Raw genomic sequence first — 24,268 nt, forward strand, 5'->3', positions numbered from 1 at the left:
AGGGAGGGAGGGAGGGAGGGAGGGAGGGAGGGAAGGAGGGAGGGAGGGAGGGAGGAAGGAAGGAAGGAAAGAAGGAAAGAAGGGAGGAAGGGAGGGAGGGAGGGAGGGAGGGAGGGAGGGAGGGAGGGAGGGAGGGAGGGAGGGAGGGAGGGAGTCAGAGTGATAGCACTGAGAGTAGTGCATTTGCCTTGCATGAGGCCATCCCAGAATCTATCCCTGCCATCTCATATGGTCACCTGAACCTGCCAGAAGTAACTTCTGAGCACACTGTGGCCCCAAAACCAAAAACAAACAAATAAACAAAAACAAGTAAACAACCAAAAAAACAAAAACCAGGAGTTGAACTTCCACATAATCCAGCAGTTCCACTCCTGGGAAATATCCTAAGAGCCCAAAAACACAACTCCGAAAAAGACATCTGCACTCCTTTGTTCTTTATAGCACACTATTCACATTCCCCAGGTCTAGAAACAAACCAAGTACCCCAAAATAGATACCTGCATAAAGAAAGATATGGTATATTTACACAATGGAATACTACATAGCCATTAAAACAGATAAAGTTTTTGCTGATTCACAAATAAATATGAAGAGTAGCACACCAAGTGAAATAATACAGAGGGATAGGGACAGTCACAAAATAAAATCACTCATTTGTGGAATATGCTAATATATGAAATTAATATGAAACATGCTAAGAGAATAATAGAAAAGACAATAAATACAAAAATCGGGAAAATTAATCCTTTTTAGAAAGCTGCTCTCAGAGGGAAGAAGGTGTTAGGACAGGGAAAGGACCACTGTGACATTTATGGAGGAGGTAGTCAATCTGATTGAACTGGGTGCTGATAGGAGGTAAAGTGAAATACATGATATGCTTTCAGTAACAACTTTGCAAACCATAGTGTTTAAGAAGAAAAAAGGAAAAGGGGAAAATACCTGCTATTGAGGCAGGCCAAGGGCAGGAGAGAAACTGCAAACATTAGTGGTGTGAAAGGGGCTGGTGTTAATCACTGTACATCTGAAATTCAATCATGAATAATTTTAACTTGGTAATTCATGGTGATTAATTTTCTACTTTAAAAAATAGTTATCATAAAACAAAAACTATTAATTTCTACAGCAAGTAAATATGACTCAAGTCTTTTTGGGCCAAAGAAAATGTGTAAGACTGCAAGGTGCCCTGGGGGAATCAAACTGCTCCAAGATAGGTAGTTATTAAGTATGGGCTGTATAAGAATCTATAAAACTCTCAAAAACAAAAATAGAACCAAGAACTCTTAATTTAGATTTCTAAGAAAAAAAGAGGTATTAGTCTTTCTGGGAAATATTTAAAAAATTATGATATAAAGTTATAAATCATAACAAAATCATCTAAAAGAAAAATACATAAAAGTATTCTATGATTACAAGATAATTATACATTGAGTGATAAAAATTTGGGGATAAAGCCCAGCAATCTGTTGATAAACAAATCCTCCCAATACTTCAGATACAAGCTAAATTCTAAATTGTTTTTTTGTTTTGTTTTGTTTTTGAGTCATACCCGACAGCACTCAGGTTTCTCCTGGAAGGCTCGGGAACCATATGGGATGTCAGAAATTGAACCGGGGTCCGTCCAGGGTTAGCTGCATGCAAGGCAAACGCCCTACTGCTGTACTATTGCTCTAGCCCTGAAAATTCCTTAAAATATTAAAAGATTAAGGGGCTGGAGAGATAGCATGGAGGTAGGGCATTTTCCTTGCATGCAGAAGGACAGTGGTTCGAATCCTGGCATCCCATATGGTCCCCCGAGCCTGTCAGGAGCAATTTCTGAGCATAGAGCAAGGAGTAACCTCTGAGCATTGCCGGGAGTGACCCAAAAACAAAAACAAAAGAAACAAAAACAAAAAAATAAGATTAATTTCTCCAAGGAATAACAATTTTAATGGGTATGACATTATAATATAGAACTCTTATTCTTCTGCATTTGTGATTATTTTATGTATCTGGCATTTAACATACTTTCAAAAGAATTCTGAATAATTTTTTGCCTTCTTTTTGGGTCACACCCGGAGACACTCAGGGGTTACTCCTGGCTGTGCGCTCAGAAGTCGCTCCTGGCTTGGGGGACCATATGGGACTGGGGGTGGGGAGGGGGAGGAGGGGATCAAACCATGGTTCATCCTAGGCTAGCGCTGGCAAGGCAGGCACCTTACCTCTAGCGCCACCACGCTGGCCCTGGATTCTGAATAATTAACAAAACAGTAGTACCCCCTGCTTCCAACTTTCCTATTTTTTTTATTCTATGATTTCAAATTATCAGCTTAATTTTTTTTTCTTTGTGGTCTTTCCTATTCTGCAGAAAAAGTAACATTTTCCAAACAGAATATTGTATTCTAATTTTTAAAGTAATTCTACATGATGTCACATCAAGTCACATTTTAAAGAAAGAATCCTCAGAATATTCACCCAATTATATCAACTTATAAGTAAAAACCAAGGCCCAAAGAGATCACATGGTAAGTGCCTCCTCACATAAATACAAAGAATAAAGTTATTATATCCATATGTCCTTATCTGGACTAAAACAAAATAAATAATTTAAGATTTAAATAATGTAAGATATCAGAATGAGAATACTTTTAATTCTTACAACTGCTTTCTGGAAATGAAATTAAATCTATTATCAAAAATTATCACTGTTGGGCCCGGAGAGATAGCACAGTGGCATTTGCCTTGCAAGCAGCCGATCCAGGACCAAAGGTGTTTGGTTCGAATCCCGGTGTCCCATATGGTCCCCCGTGCCTGCCAGGAGCTATTTCTGAGCAGACAGCCAGGAGTAACCCCTGAGCACCGCCGCCGGGTGTGGCCCAAAAACCAAAAAAAAAAAAAAAAAATTATCACTGTCAAGGTATGTCCCCCATAAAACAAAGAAAAAACAAAGGTGTAACATTTATTACATGTAATACATTATCATTTTATGTGGAGAATTTATGTACATATTCTATAATCTATGTATGTTTGTAAATCCTTGAAATATACTAAAAAGTAAATTAAACATTGGGCTGTACAAAGTAGTCAAAATGCATTATTAGCAAATGCACTAGCTAGCAAAAATGCACAGCACTGAAAGCATATTAGAAAAGCCAGCTTAGATAATAAGTCAATAGACTAAAGGCAAGGACAATGAGGTATTGTTCTGGACATGAGAATTGCACAGTTGTGGAACCAGTGAGGGGTAGGGTTGTGGATCCACAAAAAGGCACAAGTAAGCAAACCAAGTAGTCAACAGTGCAGCATGGTAAGAGAATATACAAGAAAATGTCAATATAATGTGAAGTGTATTATTAAGTAAATGGCTATATTTAGGCTAATATGAAGCCAAATTTCCTATTGTTAGAGAAGACATTTTATAAACAAAAAGGAGATTAATAGATACCCCTGAGTAGTACACTGGGTGTGAAAAGATATGAACAAGCTTCAGATACAGAAGTATTAAGTATATATGAATTAGTAGTCTATTACATATGTGTGTACCCTATTTATTTCCTAGTTCTAGAAGCAGTAACTCCCAAGTTTATGATTTGAAATATTGACTCCAAATTTATGGGGTTTGGAGGGAGTTTGTTTGTTTTTGGGTCACACCCAGCAGCGCTCAGGGGTTCCTCCTGGCTCTACACTCAAAAATCGCTCCTGGCAGACTCAGGGGACCATATGGGATGCCAGGATTCGAACCACTGCCCTTCTGCATGCAAGGCAAATGCCTTACCTTCATGCTATCTCTCCAGCCCCAAATGTATGTTTTGAAATACCATATTTTATAAAAAATAAACAGCAACAAAGAAACCAATCACAGAACCTTAGAAAAATAGTTAATTCCAGGACTAGACTAGTCGAAGTACAAAATGAACCAGGAACAGCATGTTCTGCCAGAAAGTGAAGAGGAAATGAACAATGAATGAAATAGGTGCATGATAAATAGAAAAGCAAACTTAAAGCATCCCCCATTAGCTCAACTGGAGATGATTTAAATAATGGAATAACAGATAACAGCAACAAATTGCAATATCTTAAAATAAAATTAAAATCTTTGAATACTTACTGGGTCAATAAAAGAATCAAGAAAAGGGTAAGTCATGCCTTACAATGCCAATTAATACATGCTGACACTGTATTAGGAAGCCTCACCAGAAATACTGATCAATCTAAAAAGGACAAAAATCAGGCCAAGGTACTAGTTACCAGTGGCAATGTGGCTTGACATCTCATACTTCTAGGTGCAACAGACAGACTGAGGCAGAACCCTTGGGGCCTGAGTGACAACACAGCAGGTAGGGCATTTGCTTTGCATGTGGGTTGACTCAGATGTGATCCCAGGCATTCAATATGGTCCCCCAAGCCTGCCAGGAGTAAGTTATGAGTGCAGATCCAGGTGTAACCACTGAGCACCTCCAAGTGTAGCCCAAAAACAAACAAAAAAAGAAAAAAAAAGCCATAACCCTGTTTCTAGACATATGTATGTCTAGAGACAGATATGGAGAGATCACATGAAATACAGAAAGTATTAAAAATGGAAAGACTCAGATATGAGAGATATTAGTATTCTTTTTACTGCCCTGGTATCTTTAAGTTTGACATAATTTCAAAAAATTTTTAATTAGGAGAATGTGATATAAAAGATCTGCTGGTGCAAATGTGAATCTAAGGTCATGAAGTAGAAAGGGAAGTCTTGGCTTAATATGCCAGGGTAAATTTAAAGGAAGATCTATTTCCTTTATATTTATTCTAAGGGGATGCATTAAAAGACAGGAATAATGTGTGTATGTGTATGTGTGTGTGTGTGTGTGGTGTGGTGGTGGTGGTGGTGGTGGTGGGGTGTGTGTGTGTGTGTGTGTGTGTGTGTGTGGTGTGGTGGTGGTGGTGGTGGTGGGGTGTGTGTGTGTGTGTGTGTGTGTGTGTGGTGTGGTGGTGGTGGTGGTGGTGGGGTGTGTGTGTGTGTGTGTGTGTGTGTGTGTGTGTGTGTGTGTGTGTGTGTGTGTGTGTGTGTGTGGTGTTTCTCTACTAAAGTACTTAAGAGTTCCTCAATATTTTAAAATTAACTTTCCTTTCTATCATGGAATATGTTTTGGGGTGAGGCTTCTAGGCCACATTTAGCATTGCTCAGATTCTACTCTTGATTCTGTGCTCAGGAGTCACTTCTGTTGGTGCTCAGGGGACCATATACAATGCTAGACTAGAACCGTGATGGCAACATACAAGCTAAGTTATTTAATCCGTATACTACATCTGTCCCCTCATTGTAGTTTTTTTTTTTAATAAATGTTTTGCTTATAGAAACAGGAGGGAGAGAGAAGAGAAAGAATACAATTAAGAGATAAATAGATACCTCAGCTGAAATGCAAGTGAACTCTCTAAGACAAATGCACCGCACTGTAAATTTTAAACATACATTTTACATCTCAATAATAAATCTTGATTTAACTTTGTGATCCCAGAACCTACCACATATTTAATAATCTAGTCATTACTATATACTTTAATAGTAATTCTACATCCATCATTGTTGATTAGAAAATAAAGTATAAAGATTCTACTACATTGAAATGGGAAAATTGAGAGGTTAATAACACTTGTCAGATTGTAAATAGTGAAATGTCAAGGATTATCATCCATAAGGGTTTGTAGGGAAAAAAAGATCTACAATATTGCCCTAGAAAGAAGAGTATTTAATCAGTAGTCGAAACAAAACAAAAAATGTGCATAAAGAATGGCAACCCGTCCACAGTTTGTTTGTAGAAAGAAAATAGAATGAACTGTTTAAAATACAAAGAAGGCTATTGGATTAGAAACAATGAATGTTGGCAAGAATGTACCAAAAAACAAACCATGGTACACTGTTGCTGAGAATGTAAATTGGTCCAGCCTTAAGAGAAAACATGGATATTCCTTTAAAAAAATTAACATGGGAATAACATGTGATACAAGTCAGCATTTATCCAAAGGATATTAGTATACTTAAGAGTATTTACACCTCTATGTTCACAATATTACTCAGAAGAGCCAAATGTATAACCAGCCTAAATGCCCACGGACTGAACAAGGAAGCTGTAGTAATATGCTCTGTCATTGGAAAATAACTATGCATTTTGGGAAAAATTGGATGGAATTTAAGATTGTGCTGAGTAAAAAAACAGTTTAATTCATATGTAAACTGACAAATGGTAACAAAAAAAAACTATTCCCTAAACTTGGTAAAAACTATGTAAGAAAGAGAGTCAGCAGAAAAACAGGGATTTTTATGGACTTACGCTACATAGCAGTGGAAGTTTGGTAATATAGGTAATGAGGTTGTTGGGGTTTTTGTTGTTGTTGTTGCTGTGTTTATTTTTAATAATATCTTTATTTAAGGACCATAATTACAAATATGTCTATGTTTGTAGTTCAGTTTCAGTTATAAAAAAAGAAAGCCCGGGCCCGGAGAGATAGCACAGCGGCCGTTTGCCTTGCAAGCAGCCGATCCAGCATCAAAAGGTGGTTGGTTCGAATCCCGGTGTCCCATATGGTCCCCCGTGCCTGCCAGGAGCTATTTCTGAGCAGACAGCCAGGAGTAACCCCTGAGCACCGCCGAGTGTGGCCCAAAAACCAAAAAAAAAAAAAAAAAAAAAAAAACCCTTCACCACTGCAACCTTTCCACCACCAAATACCCCACCCATCTCCTTCCTCCGTCACCCATTGCCTGTATTTAAGACAGGCATTCTATATGTCACTCACTACCATTGTCATGATAGTTGTTAGTGTAGTTATTTCTCTAACTGCACTCACCACTCTTTGTGGTAAGCTTCGTATCAAGGGCCGGTCCTTCCAGCCCTTATCTCTATTGTCTCTGGGTATTATTACAATACTGTCTTTAATTTTTCTTAAATTCCATAGATGAGTGAGAATATTGTGTCTATCTCTCTCCCTCTGACTTATTTCACTCAGCATAATAGTTTCCACGTCCATCATTGTTATAGCAAAATTTAATGACGTCATTTTTCCTGATAGATGCTTAGTATTCCATTGTGACCAGTTTTCTTTACTGACTCATCTGTTGTCCGGCCTCTGAGTTGTTTCCATATTCTAGCTATTGTTTGTTTTTTTTTGGCTACACTGGAAGGCTTCAGGGCTTACTCCTGGCTCTGCACTCAGATATCGGTCCTGGCAGGCTGGGGGAGAGGGGCAAGATCATATGGTATGCATGGAATCAAACCCAGGTCTGTCCTGCGTTGGCCGGGGTGCAAGGCAAACGCCTCACACTGTGCTATCACTCTGGACTAGATATTGTAAATAGCGCTGCAATAATAAAGGTGTGCAGAAGACATTTTTATATTGTTTTTGTGTTCCTAGGGTATATCCCTAGGAATGGTATAGCTGGATCATATAGGAGCTTAATTTCCAGTTTTTTGGTAATGAGCAATGAATACTATACACAGCAAGGTCTTAAATTATAACCCTAAAGTTCTGTAGTATTGGAAACATATTTTTAAGTATATGTAGTGAGAGCCATATGAGACTTTGGGGGTAAGTCTGATAGATCATCTTTTAAAAAAAATAAGAATTGGAGCCAGAGAGTTAATACAATGGGGAGGGCATTGTTTTTCATGCAGCCAACTTGGGTTCAATCCCCAGTACCACATATGGTCCCAGAGCTTTCCAGGAATGAACCCTGAGCACATGCAGGAGTAAACCCTGGACACAACCAGGTGTGACCAAAAATCAAACCAAAAATTAAATTAAAAATAAGAAGCTCTGAAAAAATGTAGCTTGAATCATACCTAACATATCTAAAAGCATATGTATTAATACATTAACATATATTAATAGCCCTGAACAATATCAGGTGTGACCCAAAACTAAAATAAATAAAAATAAAATTTTATTATAGAAAAACAAAACGCTTTGGATAGGGACATTAATCAGTAGTAGTGTACTTGCCTTGTACATGTGAGGCCCTAGGTTCAATTCCAGAGATTGCAAAAACTAAACTATGCACAACTCTCTAAAGTATTTAGTTGTTAAAACTAAATTCCATGTTGTTAAAAAAAATATTTGATTCATTTAGTTCAGAACTCTATCCTTTCTGGTAGATATGCACATTTTAAATCTATTTTATAGGCTATAGAACCTGTTGCAGAACAAGAATAAAAGATGCCTGAAGATCTAATGCTATAGTTAACCATAGATGTCTTTTCTTTTTTTTTTTTTTTTTTTGGTTTTTGGGTCTCACCCGGCAGTGCTCAGGAGTTACTCCTGGCTCCATGCTCAGAAGTCGCTCCTGGCGAGCACGGGGGACCATATGGGATGCCGGGATTCGAACCGATGACCTTTTGCATGAGAGGCAAACGCCTTACCTCCATGCTATCTCTCCGGCCCCTATAGATGTCTTTTCAAAGATTTAAACATGACTAATTACATCGTGACACAGATAACTCATCAGTTTTAGAAAACAAGATGTTAAAAGCATATAAAATTATAATCTTGTATTACATTGTCTAATAAAATATTTAAAAACCATAATTTAACATCTTCTCCTTAAAGCAGAAATCCTAAAGTCATAAATTTTCTAGCACATAGTAAAACAATATTCAGCATTAAAAAGAATATAAAAAGAATCTATATGGTTCTAAGTGAAAACAAATGCTTTTTGTTTGAAAACACGATGTCAAATATTACGTGCTTGGCCTGATGACTAGAATGACTTTAATATTCAATAAATAGCACTGTGTTTGCACTTATAGAAAAGAAATGAAACAGCCATGCAATAAGGTCAAATGACTTGAAAAGTTCGTATTTTAACCAGAGTAATTGGGACAGTGTGAAATGGTTGTTCCTTCCTCAAATTGGAAGGCAATAGCCACCATCCTAGGAATTCTCAAGAAATTTTTATTACTTAAATTAGGAGGGGAAAAAAATCCTATAAAGACAAAGGGACAGAGTCACAATAAACTATAAGACTACATATTCAACATTTGATTTATTTATACTCATAACCCCAAAATCAAACACAGGGCCTGAGACAGTAAGTATTCATTAAAGATTTACTGAAGTAAAAAAAAAAAAAAAAAGATGGTCTGAGATTGAGACTTCAAAAAGTACCATTCCCTAGGGGCCGGAGAGATAGCACAGTGGTAGGGTGTTTGCCTTGCAAGCTGCCGACCCAAGACCAAAGGTAGTTCTAATCCTAGCATCCCATATGGTCCCCCATCCCCATGCTGCCAGGAGGGATTTCTGAGCAGATAGCCAGGAGTAACCCCTGAGCACAGCTGGGTATGGCCCTAACCCCACCCCCAAATTACCATTCCCTAAAAAAAGTCACTTTGAGAAAGTCGATAAACCATCTAAAGCATAGAATCATGCATAAAAACTTCCCTAAACCCAAAAAATAATTACTTTCAAATCCTTTTTAGCAAATGTATCATATATAAGTAGCACAATATTAAATTTTAAAATTCATCTAAATAAATGTTATATGACACTAAATGGTGAAAAGGAATGCCTCAAAGCATGAGGAATCTTTTATAGTTTCAGCTCAAGAAAATAAGGAAAACTCAATTCATTTTTTTAATCTGTGTATATATGAAAATCAACTTGAACTTTCTTTCATCGGTAAGTGGTAAATACAACTGTTTCACTTTCACTAATTCAAGTGCAGCTAGAAAAGGCCCCACCCCCACTGGGGAGAAAAAAACCAACTCTCAAAAATGTGTTATAAAGTGCTGTTAATAGAAAACTAGCTAATGAAACTCTCTTATCTCAGCAGCCACCTGTTAAAATCTATACTTCTAGTACTCTGTGATTTTAGAATCTTTTCATACTGGAAACTCAGCATTTCTAGTGCAGTGAGGGGGAAGGGAGTACAGTAAGAAAATATAGCCCTATTTTTCTCAACCAGAAGATAAGGGACCAACTTGGCCAAAGATGTATGTTAACAAATAGATAGAACATAAGCCTTGTCTGTGCTAGGCCCTGAGTTGGGCCACTGACAACAAACATAACCCAATGCACCAGAGCGGCCCGTTTTAAAAATGGGGAGAAAATCAATTGTCTTCCATTTAAAAAGTTGTTTCCTATCACTTCACTTCAAAATTTCACTTAGGGGTCAGAGAAGGGAAAGTGTTTGCCTTGTATATAACTGACCCCTGAGTTCAATCTCTGGCATCCCCTAAGGTCCCCTGAGTCTGCCAGAAATAATTTCTAAATGCAGAGCCAGAAGTATTCCCTGAGTGCTACTGGGTGTGGCCCCAAAACAAAAATTCCACTAAAAAAAAAATCCTAACTAAAGAAAGGCAAAATCTTTAATAAAATTCAATAAAATAATAGCTAAACGTTGTATAAAAAGTACACTTTGGAACTACATCTTTTGAATCTACTTCAAATTTAAACTTTCGGAGTGAAGCTACAAATAATAGTACCACATCAACTGAAGGTGGTAGGTGGGAAATGGTTCATTAAGACAACTGTCCAGCTTTCTTAACAAAATACCCATTTTTCTCAGGAGAAAAAAATAAACTTAAAAACATCTAAAACTACTGGCCTACATTTAATAAAAAAGGCAGAATAATAACAAACACAGAAATAAAGTAAAATTATTCTTTATTTTACTTCCTGGAAGGCATTCAAGAGATACTGTCCAGTCACTTGACAACATTATCTATAACTCTAATTTTTGCAAAGTTCTACAATGCCAGTTCTAAAAGCCACATAAAATTTAGTGAGGAAAAATAATAGTCCAAAACCTGGCCATAGCGGCTGGAATAGGCTTAGTGACAATTGATACCTTGCATGCCTTAGAACCTATGTTCCGTCTCCTAGCAGGAAAAAAAAATGCAAAAACAAACACTAAATCGGAAAATACACCTTGCATATATTCATAGTTTCTTTAAACTCAGAAAGAGGAAGGTCACAGGCACCAGTGTGTAACATCTCCGAATGGCAAATCCAATTCAGTAATGAAAAAAAAAAAAGCTCAGAATTAAGAATTTGAAATTCCAAATATATACTGAGGCTCTTCAAATATCTAACAAAGCATACGATTCTAGTACAAAGCTTTCTCCACCATTCACATCCATACTTAGATAAATCAAGAACTGAACGCAAATCCAAAACATTAAAAAATCATCGGAAGGCGTTGAAAACATTGAAATATCGGATGTGGGTTTCATCTTCATTTTCGGATCTGCTCTTAAATGCTCTTCCGGAAGGGATCTTCGTCTCCATACGGAACTGTCCCAGATGCCATTCCGGGTGCACCGAGCATGTGAGACTAATTCTCGGATCCTTCCTCAGGAAGGAGAAGAAGATGCTCAACGCTAGCTAGCTCCCGTTCCCGTTTTCTACGACTCATAAAGCAACACCCAGAAAAAGAGAGAGCCCCTATTACATTTAGGAAGAAAGAGGTCTAAAGGTCTGGGGGTGTGGGAGGGAGCGGGCCCAATCTTTTCTTTTGGTGGCAGAAGCTGCAATAATAAATAAATAAATAAATAAATAAATAAATAAATAAATAAATAAAGGCTGACTGGAGCCATCAGCAGCTATCTCCACCCAGCACCGCCCAGCACCACATTCGAATCCACCGGGCCAGGCAGGACTCTAGAGACAGAGAGAGAAATGGGCGAGGGGAAGAAGGGCGGCGTGTGTGTCGGGGGTGAGCCTGTGGGCTCCGGGAAGAGAAAGAAAGAAGGGGGGCGGGGTGGGTGACACACAGATCCTCAAGGGGACGGAGGGCCAGAGAACCAGGGACTGGGCGGCTCGGCCCGGCCCGGCCATCCCCGGGGGGAGCGGCGCCAGCGAAGACGGAGAGCCGGCCAGCTGCCGGCCGGCTGGCAGCACCGGGCGAGAGGGGGCCGCCAGGCGGCCGGGAGGGCGTGAACTCGGAAGCGCCCAAGCCGAGCCCGGAGGGTCCGCAGACGCGCGCCGCGAAGGCGCAGCCGAGACTTACGGGAGGGGAAGGGTCGGGGCGCCGCCCGCCGCGCGGCAGAGCCGGGGACCCGAGGCAGCCCTCCGCCCCACCCACCTGCGCCGGGCTGGCGTCCGGGCTCTCCGCTCCGCTCCTCTCCGCTCCGCTCCTCCGCTCGCCCACCGGTGGCTGCGACTGCGGCGGCCGCGGAGGCGCCCCGGAGGCCGGCGGGGGCAGCAAGCAGCTGTGAGCGCGCCTGCCGGCCGGCTACGCGAGCGACTCCGACAGGCCGGGCGCCCCCATCCCTGTCCGGCCGCCTCGCTCGGGGATGGGGCGCAGGAGACGCGGGGGGCGGCGGCTCTAGCCTCCTCCGCCTCGCGCCGTCAAGTCCGGCTCATGCCCGCTCGAGCCCGGGCGCGCTAGGCCGCCCTCCTCCGCCTCCGCCTCCTCCTCCCCGGCCCCGCCTCGGGCACGACAGCTGACGCGTCAGCCGGGCCTCCGAGCCACGCGCCGGCCACAGCCCCAGGCAGCCCTCGCTCAGCCTCAGCCTCAGCCTCAGCCTCAGCGAGCAGCCGGCCGAGCGAGCGAGCGCGCGGCGGCTCTCGGCCCGACCCGGAAGCGCTTCTGCCGCTGCCTACGCCGAGGGGCGGGGCCGGGCTGTGACCCCGGAAGTAAATCCTCGCCCCGGTAGCGGCGGCTTCAGCGACCGGAGATCTTGCTTGCTGGGAAGAGCCGAGTCCTCTTAAGCGGCTGAGGGTGTGAGGCGCGGTCGGTGATGCTGAGGAGCGCGGCTAGGAAGGAACGACAAAGAGCAACCGGGCTCGAATGAGAGATCATGAGCCCTCGAGGAGGCGCTGGGTAGGGACACGCTACCGCCGCTGTCTCCGGAGACGATCGGGGCTTTTCCTTTCCGCAGGAAGTTGGGCCGCGCCGCTCGGAAGGAGGAGGAGGAGGAGGAAGGGCCGTTCGGAGAGCGTTGACAGGCCCCGGCCCTGCCCGAGACAGACTCCTCCAGCCCCCCGCGCCCCACGAAGCTGGATGTAGCGGCTCAGGGAAGTGTTGTCAGCCCGCGAGGGTGAGGCACCTGGTGTCTGTCTGTCTGTCCGTCCGTCGGCTCTCGGGGCAACACACCTGACCTGGGAGGCTCGACGCGCCACTTGCAGTTGCACCAGGCAAGGAGTTTCTTTCAAGCGCTTAGCTGCCAAGAAGCCAGAGTCGCCTGGGGGCAGCGGCTCTCCGAGTGAGCTAGGTGAAGTGGGGTTCGGTGACCCGGGAAGGAGGGATAGATGGATGATGGGCATGAGTGGTGGCAGAGCCCAGGCCCCCGGGGAAGCTTAGTGCTTCTCTGTCATTTCTGATCTAAGCGGTTCCTCTCGCTTTCCCAACAGCTTGCCTCTGCTCTCTGCAGCTCTTCCGGCGTCGCAGAGCTTTGTGCTTTCTACTCTGTTGTTTCTCCGAGGTTCATAACCTCGCCTGGTATTTGAGCTTGCTGACACTTCTGGGAATCTCCTCCCCTCTGTTGCGGGTCTGTCTGTCTGGTTGCACTGGGTTTGCCAGCGCTTTCTGTTTCTTGTCTCACCTTATGGCTGCGGGGAAGTGACAGAAACGCAAACGGGTTTTGGTCTTTTTTCTTTATCCTTAACCGCGTCTAAATGCATTCATTATTTCTCTCATAGAATTACATTGTAGAACTGCAGTAGCAGCTGGTATAGTGTTTGTTTTTTCGTTATTAGACAGGTGCAGGGCAGTGGCCAAACATTGCGTCTTGCCCCTTTGGCAAAGTATCGCAGGGAATGAGCCAGGCTTCCTAACTATCCCTTGGAAGACTAAAGAATAAAATTAAGTAAACATATGCAGGATGTATATATATATATATTTTTTTTTTCACTATAAAGAGTCTATTTTTTTGTAACACAAAAATAATAGTAGTACTCGTGGCTGGAGCGATAGAACAGAGGGTAGGGCATTGGCCTTGCACGTGACCGACCTGATTCAATCTCCAGCATCCCATATAGTCCTCTACCCTCGGCCTACCAGGAGTGATTTCTGAGAGCAGAGCCAACAGTAACCCTGAACACCGCTGGTGAGACCCAAAATCCAAAAGTATAGTAATAATAGTAGTACTTAATGAGGAAATATAAATATTAAGCAACCGAAAGTGCTTGAAATTCAATTACTTGTTGGCAGTTGTCCACAGAGAACTTAAAAATTAGTCTAGTAGTCTGGGAAAAGTGTTTTTATGTATTTTTATTAATAAAAGTGTTTTTGTTAACTCTCCGCCAATCGCTTGTGTAATAGGCAACAGATGTATGTTATTCTAAATAACTTTTAGTCCATTATTTATTGATATTTATAAGACATTGTCTAAGCCTATCCTTTTATAACATCCATAAAACAGGTTCTTCTGAATTTAACATCAATGAGAGTATGTATGCTCCTATTTTAAAAGTTTATAGCAAGAAAAGGAACCCGGATTACAAGAAAATCTTAATTCCAAGCTTAGATTTTGATTAGATCTTTGTATCAATGCAAAGTTTCAACTAGTCGTCTCCAAGTTACCCTTTGCACATAATATGTATCAAGAAAAATCAATAGTTTAAAACAATTTTAAAGTGTTTTTAATCTTTCAAGTGATTTTGTTTTATAAAGCAATGGGAAATCCAGAAAACATAGAAGATGCATATGTTGCTGTTATTCGCCCAAAGAACACTGCCAGCCTCAATTCTCGGGAATACAGAGCCAAGTCCTATGAAGTGAGAATAATATAACATTTGATTTGCTCCCTGTGAATGCCATTCTCCATTATCACTTTCATTTAAATGTAAAGTCTTAACAATATCCTATGACTTTTTGTTGACAAAGTAGAATTGATAGTCCTAAGGTTTTGCCTATTCCTTTTATTCTGTAGCATGCTTTTTAAAAATATATAGATACATGTGTGTCTATGGTTTTAGTTTTTGGTGCCATATTTGTGGTATACTGGCTACTTCAATCTCTACTCCCAGCAATACTGGAGACCAGGGGGTGCAGGGAGTCGAACCTGAAAAGATGTGCTGAGAGTAACTTGAGCTATCTCCTTTCCGATATAATTTGTTCTTATAACGTATAACACTGTTATAAGTTGCTTGTTCTAATCCCCCATTCTCACCTCCATTATAACCTCAATCCTATCATTACAAGCCCAAGAGGTTTTCTATTTTAATTTGCCATTCTTCATTTTTTTCTTTGTTATATCAGACATACTATTAAAGTCATCTAGTATTTCTCATCCCTATGACTTATTTTGCTCATAATATCCTCTAATTCCATCTGAGTTGTAGTAAAGATAGTATTTCATTTTTTTCACATAAATTTATATACTTATCCCACTATGTATATATATTTAATTTGTATATGTGTATATTTATATGTATATATTTATTGGGATTACTTCCAGATCTTAGCTAATGTAAGTAGCACTTGTTATGTGATTTTGGTCTTGTTTCTATCCATTGATATATTTTATTAGATATTATTTGATATAGATATATGAAATTTAGTTTTCCTGATAATTTATATATTGTTTTTAATAATTATGTAATGACTCTCAGAACTAGAAATCACAAAAGTTAGCTTATCCTAAATTCTGAACTAATAATTGATTTTAGCTGTTTTTCTTTTTTTTTTTTTTGGTTTTTGGGCCACACCCGTTTGACGCTCAGGGGTTACTCCTGGCTATGTGCTCAGAAATCGCCCCTGGCTTGGGGGGACCATATGGGACGAAGGGGAATCTAACCTCGGTCCTTCCTTGGCTAGCGCTTGCAAGGCAGACACCTTACCTCCAGCGCCACCTACCCGGCCCCTTTAGCTGTTTTTCTAATACCATATTTTCCGGCGTATAAGACGACTTTTGAAACAAAAAAGTCAACCGAATCGGGGGTCGTCTTATACGCAGAGTATATCCCAAAAAATGTTTCAATATGCTGCTAAACGAAAATTGTCTGAATATTGCCACAAAACAAATTTTCCAACTCCATCCTGCACCAGTCACTGCAAGGCTGCTCGGACCGCCTCTCTAACTCAGCCAATCCAAGCAGGCTTTTTATGCATGAAATTATACAATGTTCCGTACCCGAATCTACACTGTAAAAAGCCTGCTCAGATTGGCCAGAGTCAGAGAGGACGTCTATCACAGTAAAACCTTTGAACCTTTGCTTGTTGTGATTGGCTCACTGTGGTACATGAGCACAGGAACACATGCAGCACATGCAGCACATGCAGCACAGGAACGTTCTGTCTGATACAGCGATTATAGGCCTAAACCTATGTTTTAACTCCAAGTTTAGGGGGTCGTCTTATACGCCCAGTCATCTTATACACCGGTAAATACGGTAACTATTTTATTTTGGGGGGCCCACACCTGGCTCTGCACTCAGAAATCCCTGCTGGCAGGCTTGGGATGCCAGGAATCAAACCCGGATTTGTCTCTGGCCGCCCAACAACTGTGCTATCACTCTGGCCCATAATAACTATTTTAATAGTTAAATTTAAAATAAACTTTTGCCTTTAATTAAGCTTTATACAAATTACTTATTTCAAGAATTGAATTATATTTTATATATTATTAAATGTGAACAAGACCAAAAACCCAAAGCAGGGTTAATTTTGTATATGCAGTAGATTCCTAACGCCAACTGATTTTTCAAGCTTTTTTGCTTAAATTGACCTTTATTTTGGGGGGTTTTTGGGTCACACCCAGCAGCGCTCAGGGATTCCTCCTGGCTCTATGCTCAGAAATTGCCCCCGGCAGGCTCAGGTGACCATATGGGATGCCAGGATTCGAACCAATGTCCTTCTGCATGCAAGGCAAACACCCCACCTCCGTGCTATCTCTCCGGCCCCTTAAATTGCTATTTTTATTACCTGAAATGTATAAAAGGAAACGAGAGGACTTTCAGGAGTTTGTTGTTTCAGCAGTTCTCCTCTGTTTTACTGGTTCTCAGTCCTGGCTGCATTGTTGATTCATCGAACAACTTTGAAAAATTCTAGATCCAGGAACCAGATAGATAGTACTAGAATTAAAGTACTCCCTTGTACATAGCCAGTGGCAGCTGACCCTATTTAATATTCAGTGGTCCCCAAGCATAGGAGTAAAATTCCTGAGCACTGCTGAGTATGGCCCAAACTCCCTACTCCCCAAACAACTTCAACAACAGAGTCCCAAACTCAGTTATTATGTTTTATCAGATCTGAGAAAAAACAGAGTACTCGTACTGTTTTATAAAGTTCACAAATTATTCTAATATATAACTTGAGAAAAATATTTCTGACTTACTATACCTTTGGCAAGTGAATTTTATTTACACTTTCTCTTATTTTCATCTAAGATTTTGTTGCATGAAGTTCCCATTGAAGGACAAAAAAAAAAGAGAAAGAAAGTTTTGTTGGAAACTAAACTTCAAAGCAACGGTGAAATAACTCAAGGCATATTGGATTATGTAATAGAAACCACCAAGCCCATTTCTCCTGCAAACCAGGGTATCAAAGGTAGGAACATTTTTCTTTCTTTTTTTTTTTTTTAAACATAATGTACTCCAAATGCTATCATTTTTGGGGGAGGGAGGGGGTCACACCCGGCAGGGTTCAGGGGTTACTCCTGGCTCCATGCTCAGAAGTTGCTCCTGGCAGGCACAAGGGGACCATATGGGATGCCGGGATTTGAACCGATGACCTTCTGCATGAAAGGCAAACGCCCTACCTCCATGCTATCTCTCCGGCCCCCAAAATACTATCATTTTTAATATTCCTTTCCATTTAAAAAATATTTTAAAAATACTCAAAAGTTAATGATTTATTCAATAGAGGTGAGAAGCCAAAGGGCAACTTGGAAACTAAAATAAAGCACTAATTACTTTTGCTACAAATACAGTTCTCTAGATTAATGTCTTTGAACTGTGTATTTATTTTTCAACTCCAGAATGAACCTTTTTCAATAAATAAAAGTTAAGATGCATGAATTAGAAAAAGTTTCACAAGGTAGCAAGATTTTCTTCACATTTGATCATGAAATGATCTTATTTAGAAAGCCAAACTGTAGAATTCTTAATACTAAAAAGTTGAGGGTTCATTTAAAATATTAACTGATGTATAACTAGTTAAACTAATGAAAAATTAGTGATCAGTTTTATTAGGCAAAAGTCTAACAAGACACAGAGGACATTTGGATCTGATAGCATAATTAAAATAATAAAGCTAATTTCAGTCAAATATAGGTTGAAATACTTTCATTTAAGTAAGGCATGTCTTTCGGTTTTCTAAAGCTTATTTAGTATTTTATTGTTTTTCACCTTTAAAAACCTGCCTAATTCATTTTTGTCTGTAAAGAGACTCTGTTGCTGAGTAAAGGTGAGTCCTATGATTTTGTTTATTGGTTGTTTTTGGTATTTACCCTCTAGAGGTAGTTGATGTAAATATAAGCTTGTGTTTTATACCTTTTGGAATTATTATTTCTCTTCCTGTTAAACTTCCCACCGGGGTCTAGATTTCTGTGGGTTAGGACTCCTAATCATTGTGGTTTGAGATTATAAAAAGTTATAAGTAAAAATACAGATCTGATATACATTGTGAGTCTATAAAGCAAACTTTTCACTAATTTAGAGGAGTTAAGATTAGAAACTTCATTTCTTAAATTGTATTGGGGGCTTTTTTTTTCCTACCAAAACAGTTTATAGTTATTACATTTATGATTTGCAAAATGGCAAATAAACAGGCACTTAAACAGTGAATCTGGAAAAACAGTGAGGCTGAAAATTCAGATCTAAGGGGAACAAAACCTCAAGCAAGTCGAAAGAAATATTACCTCTGATCTCTATTAGAATTTTACTGTATCTAACACATTTTGCCCAAATGTGAATTAATTTCATTTTATAAATTATTTTTCTGGAGATATAATAGTCATTATAATCACAATTATCGAGTAGTATTTTATTATAAATAAAGCTGCTTGAACTCATCTGTACAACTACCAAAGATAGCCAGTTTGGCATCCCTACATAGGTCAGAAAATGGTCTATTTTGGCTGAACTGAGGATATTAGAAGTATTGAGAATATTAGAAATCATAGCAAAAGGTTTGTAGAAGACAAAGACTTGTGGATTGTTATTTATAGCCCTCTTTCTGCCAAAGATTGGTGATTATAGTTCAGAACTATAACTTGTAATATTTAAATAAAAAAAAATATTTGGATATTAAATGAAAAACTGGGCTGAGGTCCCAAGGCAGTGCTCAGAGTTTGGGGTCCATTCCTGACTCTACTCTGCCCAGTGGTGAGAACCTGACAGTTGAGTGGTAGGCGTGGGGTGCCCCGTGGGAATTTTGTGGTGCCAACGTGAGCCTGGACACCAAGACTGTGTCGTGGCTGTGGACCACAAACACACACTTTGGGGGCCACTCACAGAGCACGATAACCTCCCACAACCACTGGGTACCCGAACTTTAAAGTCTGAAACCCCCTTTAGCATCCACACTGAGTGAGGAAGTGTATGCTTCAATCTGGAAGGATTGCCTGCATTATATATCTGCTTCATTCATTCTTTGCAGGAAAACTTTCCTCGCAGTGCATAGGAAGCTTCTTTTGCAGTGAATGATTTGCATTATCAGAATTATCAGGTCTTTTTAATGCGTATTTAAAATTGACCTTTTATATATTAGCTTGTCTTAATTTCACTTTCTTTAAATTCTAAAATTCAAAAAATACTTTTTAATTCTCAAGGCATTTAAGATGTAAAAGCCCTTTTTAAAAAATCCGTACTGACTTTTTTTTTAATAACTATTAGGAAAACGAGTGTTACTAATGAAGAAATTTCCCCTGGATGGAGATAAGATGGGGAGAGAAGCATCATTATTTATTGTTCCATCAGTTGTCAAAGGTAAAACTTAAGTTTGACCTTCAGGTTTTCTTTTGTACTTTAGATACAAAATATAAACACAGTTGAGGAATTTAGAAATTATTTTCCTTGTTACTGCTCTAATCCTTTCTCTTTTTTTTTTTGTTTTTGTTTTTATTTTTGGGCCACACCCGGCATGCTCAGGGGTTACTCCTGGCTGTCTGCTTAGAAATAGTTCCTGGCAGGCACGGGGGACCATATGGGACACCAGGATTCAAACCAACCACCTTTGGTCCTGGATCGGCTGCTTGCAAGGCAAACGGCCGCTGTGCTATCTCTCCAGGCCCGCTCTAATCCTTTCTTAAAATACCTACTTTTAAATTAATAGAAGCTGGAAAAATTTACAAATATTTTCATTCCAAGATCTTGCAATTGGCAGTATGGCTGGTTGGTCAAGACACTAGGTTCAAGAAATAGTTAGGTTTCTGGACTGAATAATAATGTTTTTAATTTTTACGTTTAAAGTTAGAATCAGGATTAACTCAATAATTGAGTTTTTGCCCTGTATACATGAGGCCACAATTTCAATTCCCTTTTCTACCTACATCAGACATGATCCAGTCAGTACTACCATTGGGAACTGAGGGGTTGATTGCATCCAGCAATGTTCAGGGGTTACTCCTGGCTTGCACTCAGAAATCACTCCTGGTGGTGCTCAGGGAACCATATACTATACTAGGGGTTGTAACTGGGTTGACTGCATGCAAGGCAAATACCCTACCCACTGTACTATCACTTCTAACTCCAGCACTGCCATTTGTGATTCTCAGTGCCATACAAAGTATTTGATTACAGGTATATCATAATCAAAAGTGTCTGAGTACTATAACTAAAATGTGCAGATTTGGGACTGGAACACGGACGCAGGTTCAATCCATGGCATCCCATATGGTCCCGAGCCAGGAGCAATTTCTGAGTGCATAGTCATGAGTAACCTCTGAGTGCAGCCATGTGTGGCCCATAAACAAACAAAATATAAATAAGATAAAGTAAAATAAAATGTATAGTTTCCAGGAAGCACAGGAATCAAGTGTGTGACCCCTAGTGAGCACTGCAACCAAAAGTGTGTGAATATCTAACCTGGTCATCAAAACAAAGGGAAGGGAGAGGGGATAAAATTAAACTTCAATTTTAAAAATTGGCTAGAAGGTAGTACATAGTTAAAGTGCTTGCCTTGCATGCTGCCAGCCCTGATACAGTGCCCAGTATCAAATACGCCCAGAGTGCTGCCATCTGTGACCCAATAAAGACCATAAAAAGGACATCTCCAAATTAAATATGATTGTTAAAAATAATATTGAAGGGCCCAGAGAGATGGCACAGTGGCATTTGCCTTGCAAGCAGCCAATCCTGGACCAAAGGTGGTTGGTTCGAATCCCGGTGTCCCATATGGTCCCCTGTGCCTGCCAGGAGCTATTTCTGAGCAGACAGCCAGGAGTAACCCCTAAGCACCGCTGGGTGTGGCCCAAAAACCAAAAAAAAAAAAAAAAAAAATTGAAGAGGGAAACCCTAACTTGCAAGTTTTCAGATTGTAATCAGTGATTTTTTTTGTTTTTGTTTTGTTTTGGGGCTATGTGACTATACTTGATGGTGCTCAGGGACTCCTGTCTCTGTGCTCAGGGAACATCTGGTGAGCTCAGGGAACCATATGTAGTACCAGAGATTGAATCAGGGTTAGCCCCATATAAGGCAAGTACCTTATTTCTCCTATACTATTCTTCCTTACCTCCTGTATTTACTATCTGGTTGCATGAGGGTCTTTTTTTTATAGACTTTAAAGGGTTAAAGGCTATAGATAATAAAAATAGATAAGTATTTTGGAAAATGAATAATTTATGATCTGTATTCATATTTGGGGATCAGAATATGTCCATAGAGTTTTAAAGTATATTTCCTAATAATATTGTTACTATTTAAAGAAATTAGAACTAATATGAGAGTTCTGGAATATTAGGAAAAAATTCTGAGTTTCTTCTTTTAAGACCTTGCAACCTTTTAATTTTGTGCTATTGAGAAATCACCTCTTTAAGCTTTTAGCTCTTTTTATAAGATAAGTATTTACTCTTGCTTGATTCCTAGTGCTAGAAGACTTAAGTTTTTAGATGCTGGGAATCACTTGAGTTTATAAAAGGTGGTAATTTTGAAGATATAATAATGACCCAGTATGGGCATCGCAGAGCCTTTGCTACTACTTAGTACTTAAGCATATTAGCCATCTCAGTATTCCAGATAGTTTTTTTTTTCTAAGTCATACTTAAGGTAGAAAGTTTGGTATTTTAATTGGTATTGAAAATTTTAAGGGCAGAAAGGAAAGGGACAGAATTGAAGCACAGTCTTCTAAGTAGTACTTAGGGGATTTGGGGCCACACCCTGCAACACTTAACTTGAAGAGATCAATGTTCAGGCCCAAAGGTGCTGGAGGCAACCAACGCTGTACCCAGCAGTGCTGAAGGGTACATGTGATACATACTGGTTATAAAACTTGGGGCTTCAATATACAAATAACCTTAGAGCTATCTCCTTGTCCTGAAAATCATACTCATCCCATTTATACTACTGAAGAAGAGAAACCACTTTTAGAGTTTTCTGAATGTGTTTGTTTGCTTCTTTTTCAGCCATACTTGGCAATTATTAGGGGTTACTCTTAACTGCACTCAGGAATCACTCCCATTCTAGGAAACATGGGATGCCAGAGATCAAACCCAAGTTGGCCATTTGTAAGGCTAGTGCCTTACCTACTGTACTATATCTCTAGACCCTCTCTTATGATTTGTAATATTGCATGCATTCCAGTGGATATGGTTACAAGCTTATCAGTTGAATGCAGATTTTCTGATTCCTAATCAAGTATATTTTGTTATTAATCATTTTAAAATATGAATACTTTCAAGTGAAAAAATTAAAATCTAACCCTTTCATATGATGACATAATTCCTTGATTTTACTTTTCAGATAATACCAAATATACATATACTCCTGGATGCCCAATTTTTTATTGTTTACAAGACATTATGCGAGTCTGTAGTGAATCCAGCACACACTTCGCTACACTTACTGCAAGAATGTTAATAGCCTTGGATAAGTAAGAAGTGCCATTAAAAATTTGTTTTATTGTATTTACTAAATACAGGTTCATAGTATAAATTAGCTGTTGTAGTTACAATAGAACTTATGTCATCTTTCAGTGGTTTGACTCTTTAGTACTTATATTTCTAAGGGATTTTGTTATTAGACTGGTATGCAATTTTAAAAATACTTTGCTGTGTCCACTAACAAACATTTTATTAATGGTAAATAAAATACTTAAAACAATGTAATATCAAGATGTATCATATATCACAGTTAAATCATAGTCTCCTTTATTTGTCTTAATTTTTTAACATGTGATTTCATAAATAAATACTTTTTATTTTTCCAGGTGGTTAGATGAACGCCATGCACAATCTCACTTTATTCCAGCTTTATTTAGACCTTCACCTTTGGAAAGGATAAAAACTAATGTCATAAACCCTGCATATGCTACTGAATCAGGTCAGACAGAAACTTCACTGCATATGGGCTATAGTGCAGTAGAAATAAAGAGTAAAATGTTAGCCCTAGAGAAAGCAGATACCTGTATTTACAACCCTTTGTTTGGATCAGATCTTCAGTATACAAACCGGGTAAGAGTTGATTGAATTTTGACTATTTCAAATATTTTATCTCAAATATAATTTTTCCTAAGATAAATGCATTTGTTACAAATTATAAAAGGGTATGACCTGGGGCCGGAGTGATGGCGCAGCAGTAGGGCATTTGCCCTGCACGCGGCTGACTCAAGATAGACTGCAATCTGATCCCCCAGCGTCCCATTTGGCCCCCCAAACCAGGAGCGATTTTTGAGCATATAGGCAGGAGTAACCCCTGAGCATCACCGGGTGTGGCCCAAAAATATCAAAAAAAAGGGGGGCATGACCAATACTTCATTTTATTTATACACATTAAAGTCAAGTTAACTAAATATTCTAAGAGGATTTTTTTTTTCCTTCTCTAGGTAGATAAAGTGGTAATAAATCCATATTTTGGTCTAGGAGCTCCAGACTACTCAAAAATCCAAATTCCCAAACAAGAAAAATGGCAGAGAAGCATGAGCAGCGTCACAGAAGACAAGTAATATTTTGATTTTACTATGAGTTAATTTCTAAAATACTATATCCTACTGGGGTCAGCTGATAGTATGATAAACTAGGCATGCACTCAGTTATTCCCTGTACCACATGGTCTACTAAGCATCACAGATACAGCCCAGAGAACACCAGTAGGTAGAGCCCTTGAAATGCTTAGTACAGATGAGGTTGTTTGGATAATCCCAGGCATCATAGGGCCAAACAGCACTGAACCTCTGGCCCATTTGGAACCTCACCAACAATAACAAAAAGCAAATATT

At 39.6% G+C, this 24,268-nt stretch overlaps 2 protein-coding genes across 2 annotated transcripts in view; one reads left to right on the forward strand and one right to left on the reverse strand.

Moving 5' to 3' along the window:
• ANKIB1 (ankyrin repeat and IBR domain containing 1) overlaps window positions 1–11,092 on the reverse strand; it is a 134,044-nt gene extending 122,952 nt beyond the window's left edge. The window contains exon 1 of the mRNA XM_049768918.1: window positions 11,053–11,092. The gene's annotated coding sequence lies outside the window, so the exon portion shown is untranslated. The remainder of the gene's footprint in view (window positions 1–11,052) is intronic.
• A 2,793-nt stretch (window positions 11,093–13,885) lies between these two features.
• Window positions 13,886–24,268, forward strand: part of KRIT1 (KRIT1 ankyrin repeat containing) — a 42,249-nt gene continuing 31,866 nt past the window's right edge. The window contains exons 1-6 of the mRNA XM_049768950.1: window positions 13,886–14,670; window positions 17,284–17,443; window positions 19,732–19,824; window positions 22,795–22,924; window positions 23,261–23,504; window positions 23,876–23,991. Of these exons, the coding sequence (XP_049624907.1) occupies window positions 14,569–14,670; window positions 17,284–17,443; window positions 19,732–19,824; window positions 22,795–22,924; window positions 23,261–23,504; window positions 23,876–23,991 (845 nt within the window). The 5' untranslated portion in view covers window positions 13,886–14,568. The remainder of the gene's footprint in view (window positions 14,671–17,283; window positions 17,444–19,731; window positions 19,825–22,794; window positions 22,925–23,260; window positions 23,505–23,875; window positions 23,992–24,268) is intronic.

Source organism: Suncus etruscus, chromosome 1, assembly GCF_024139225.1.
Source record: "Suncus etruscus isolate mSunEtr1 chromosome 1, mSunEtr1.pri.cur, whole genome shotgun sequence".
Lineage (NCBI taxonomy): Eukaryota > Metazoa > Chordata > Mammalia > Eulipotyphla > Soricidae > Suncus > Suncus etruscus.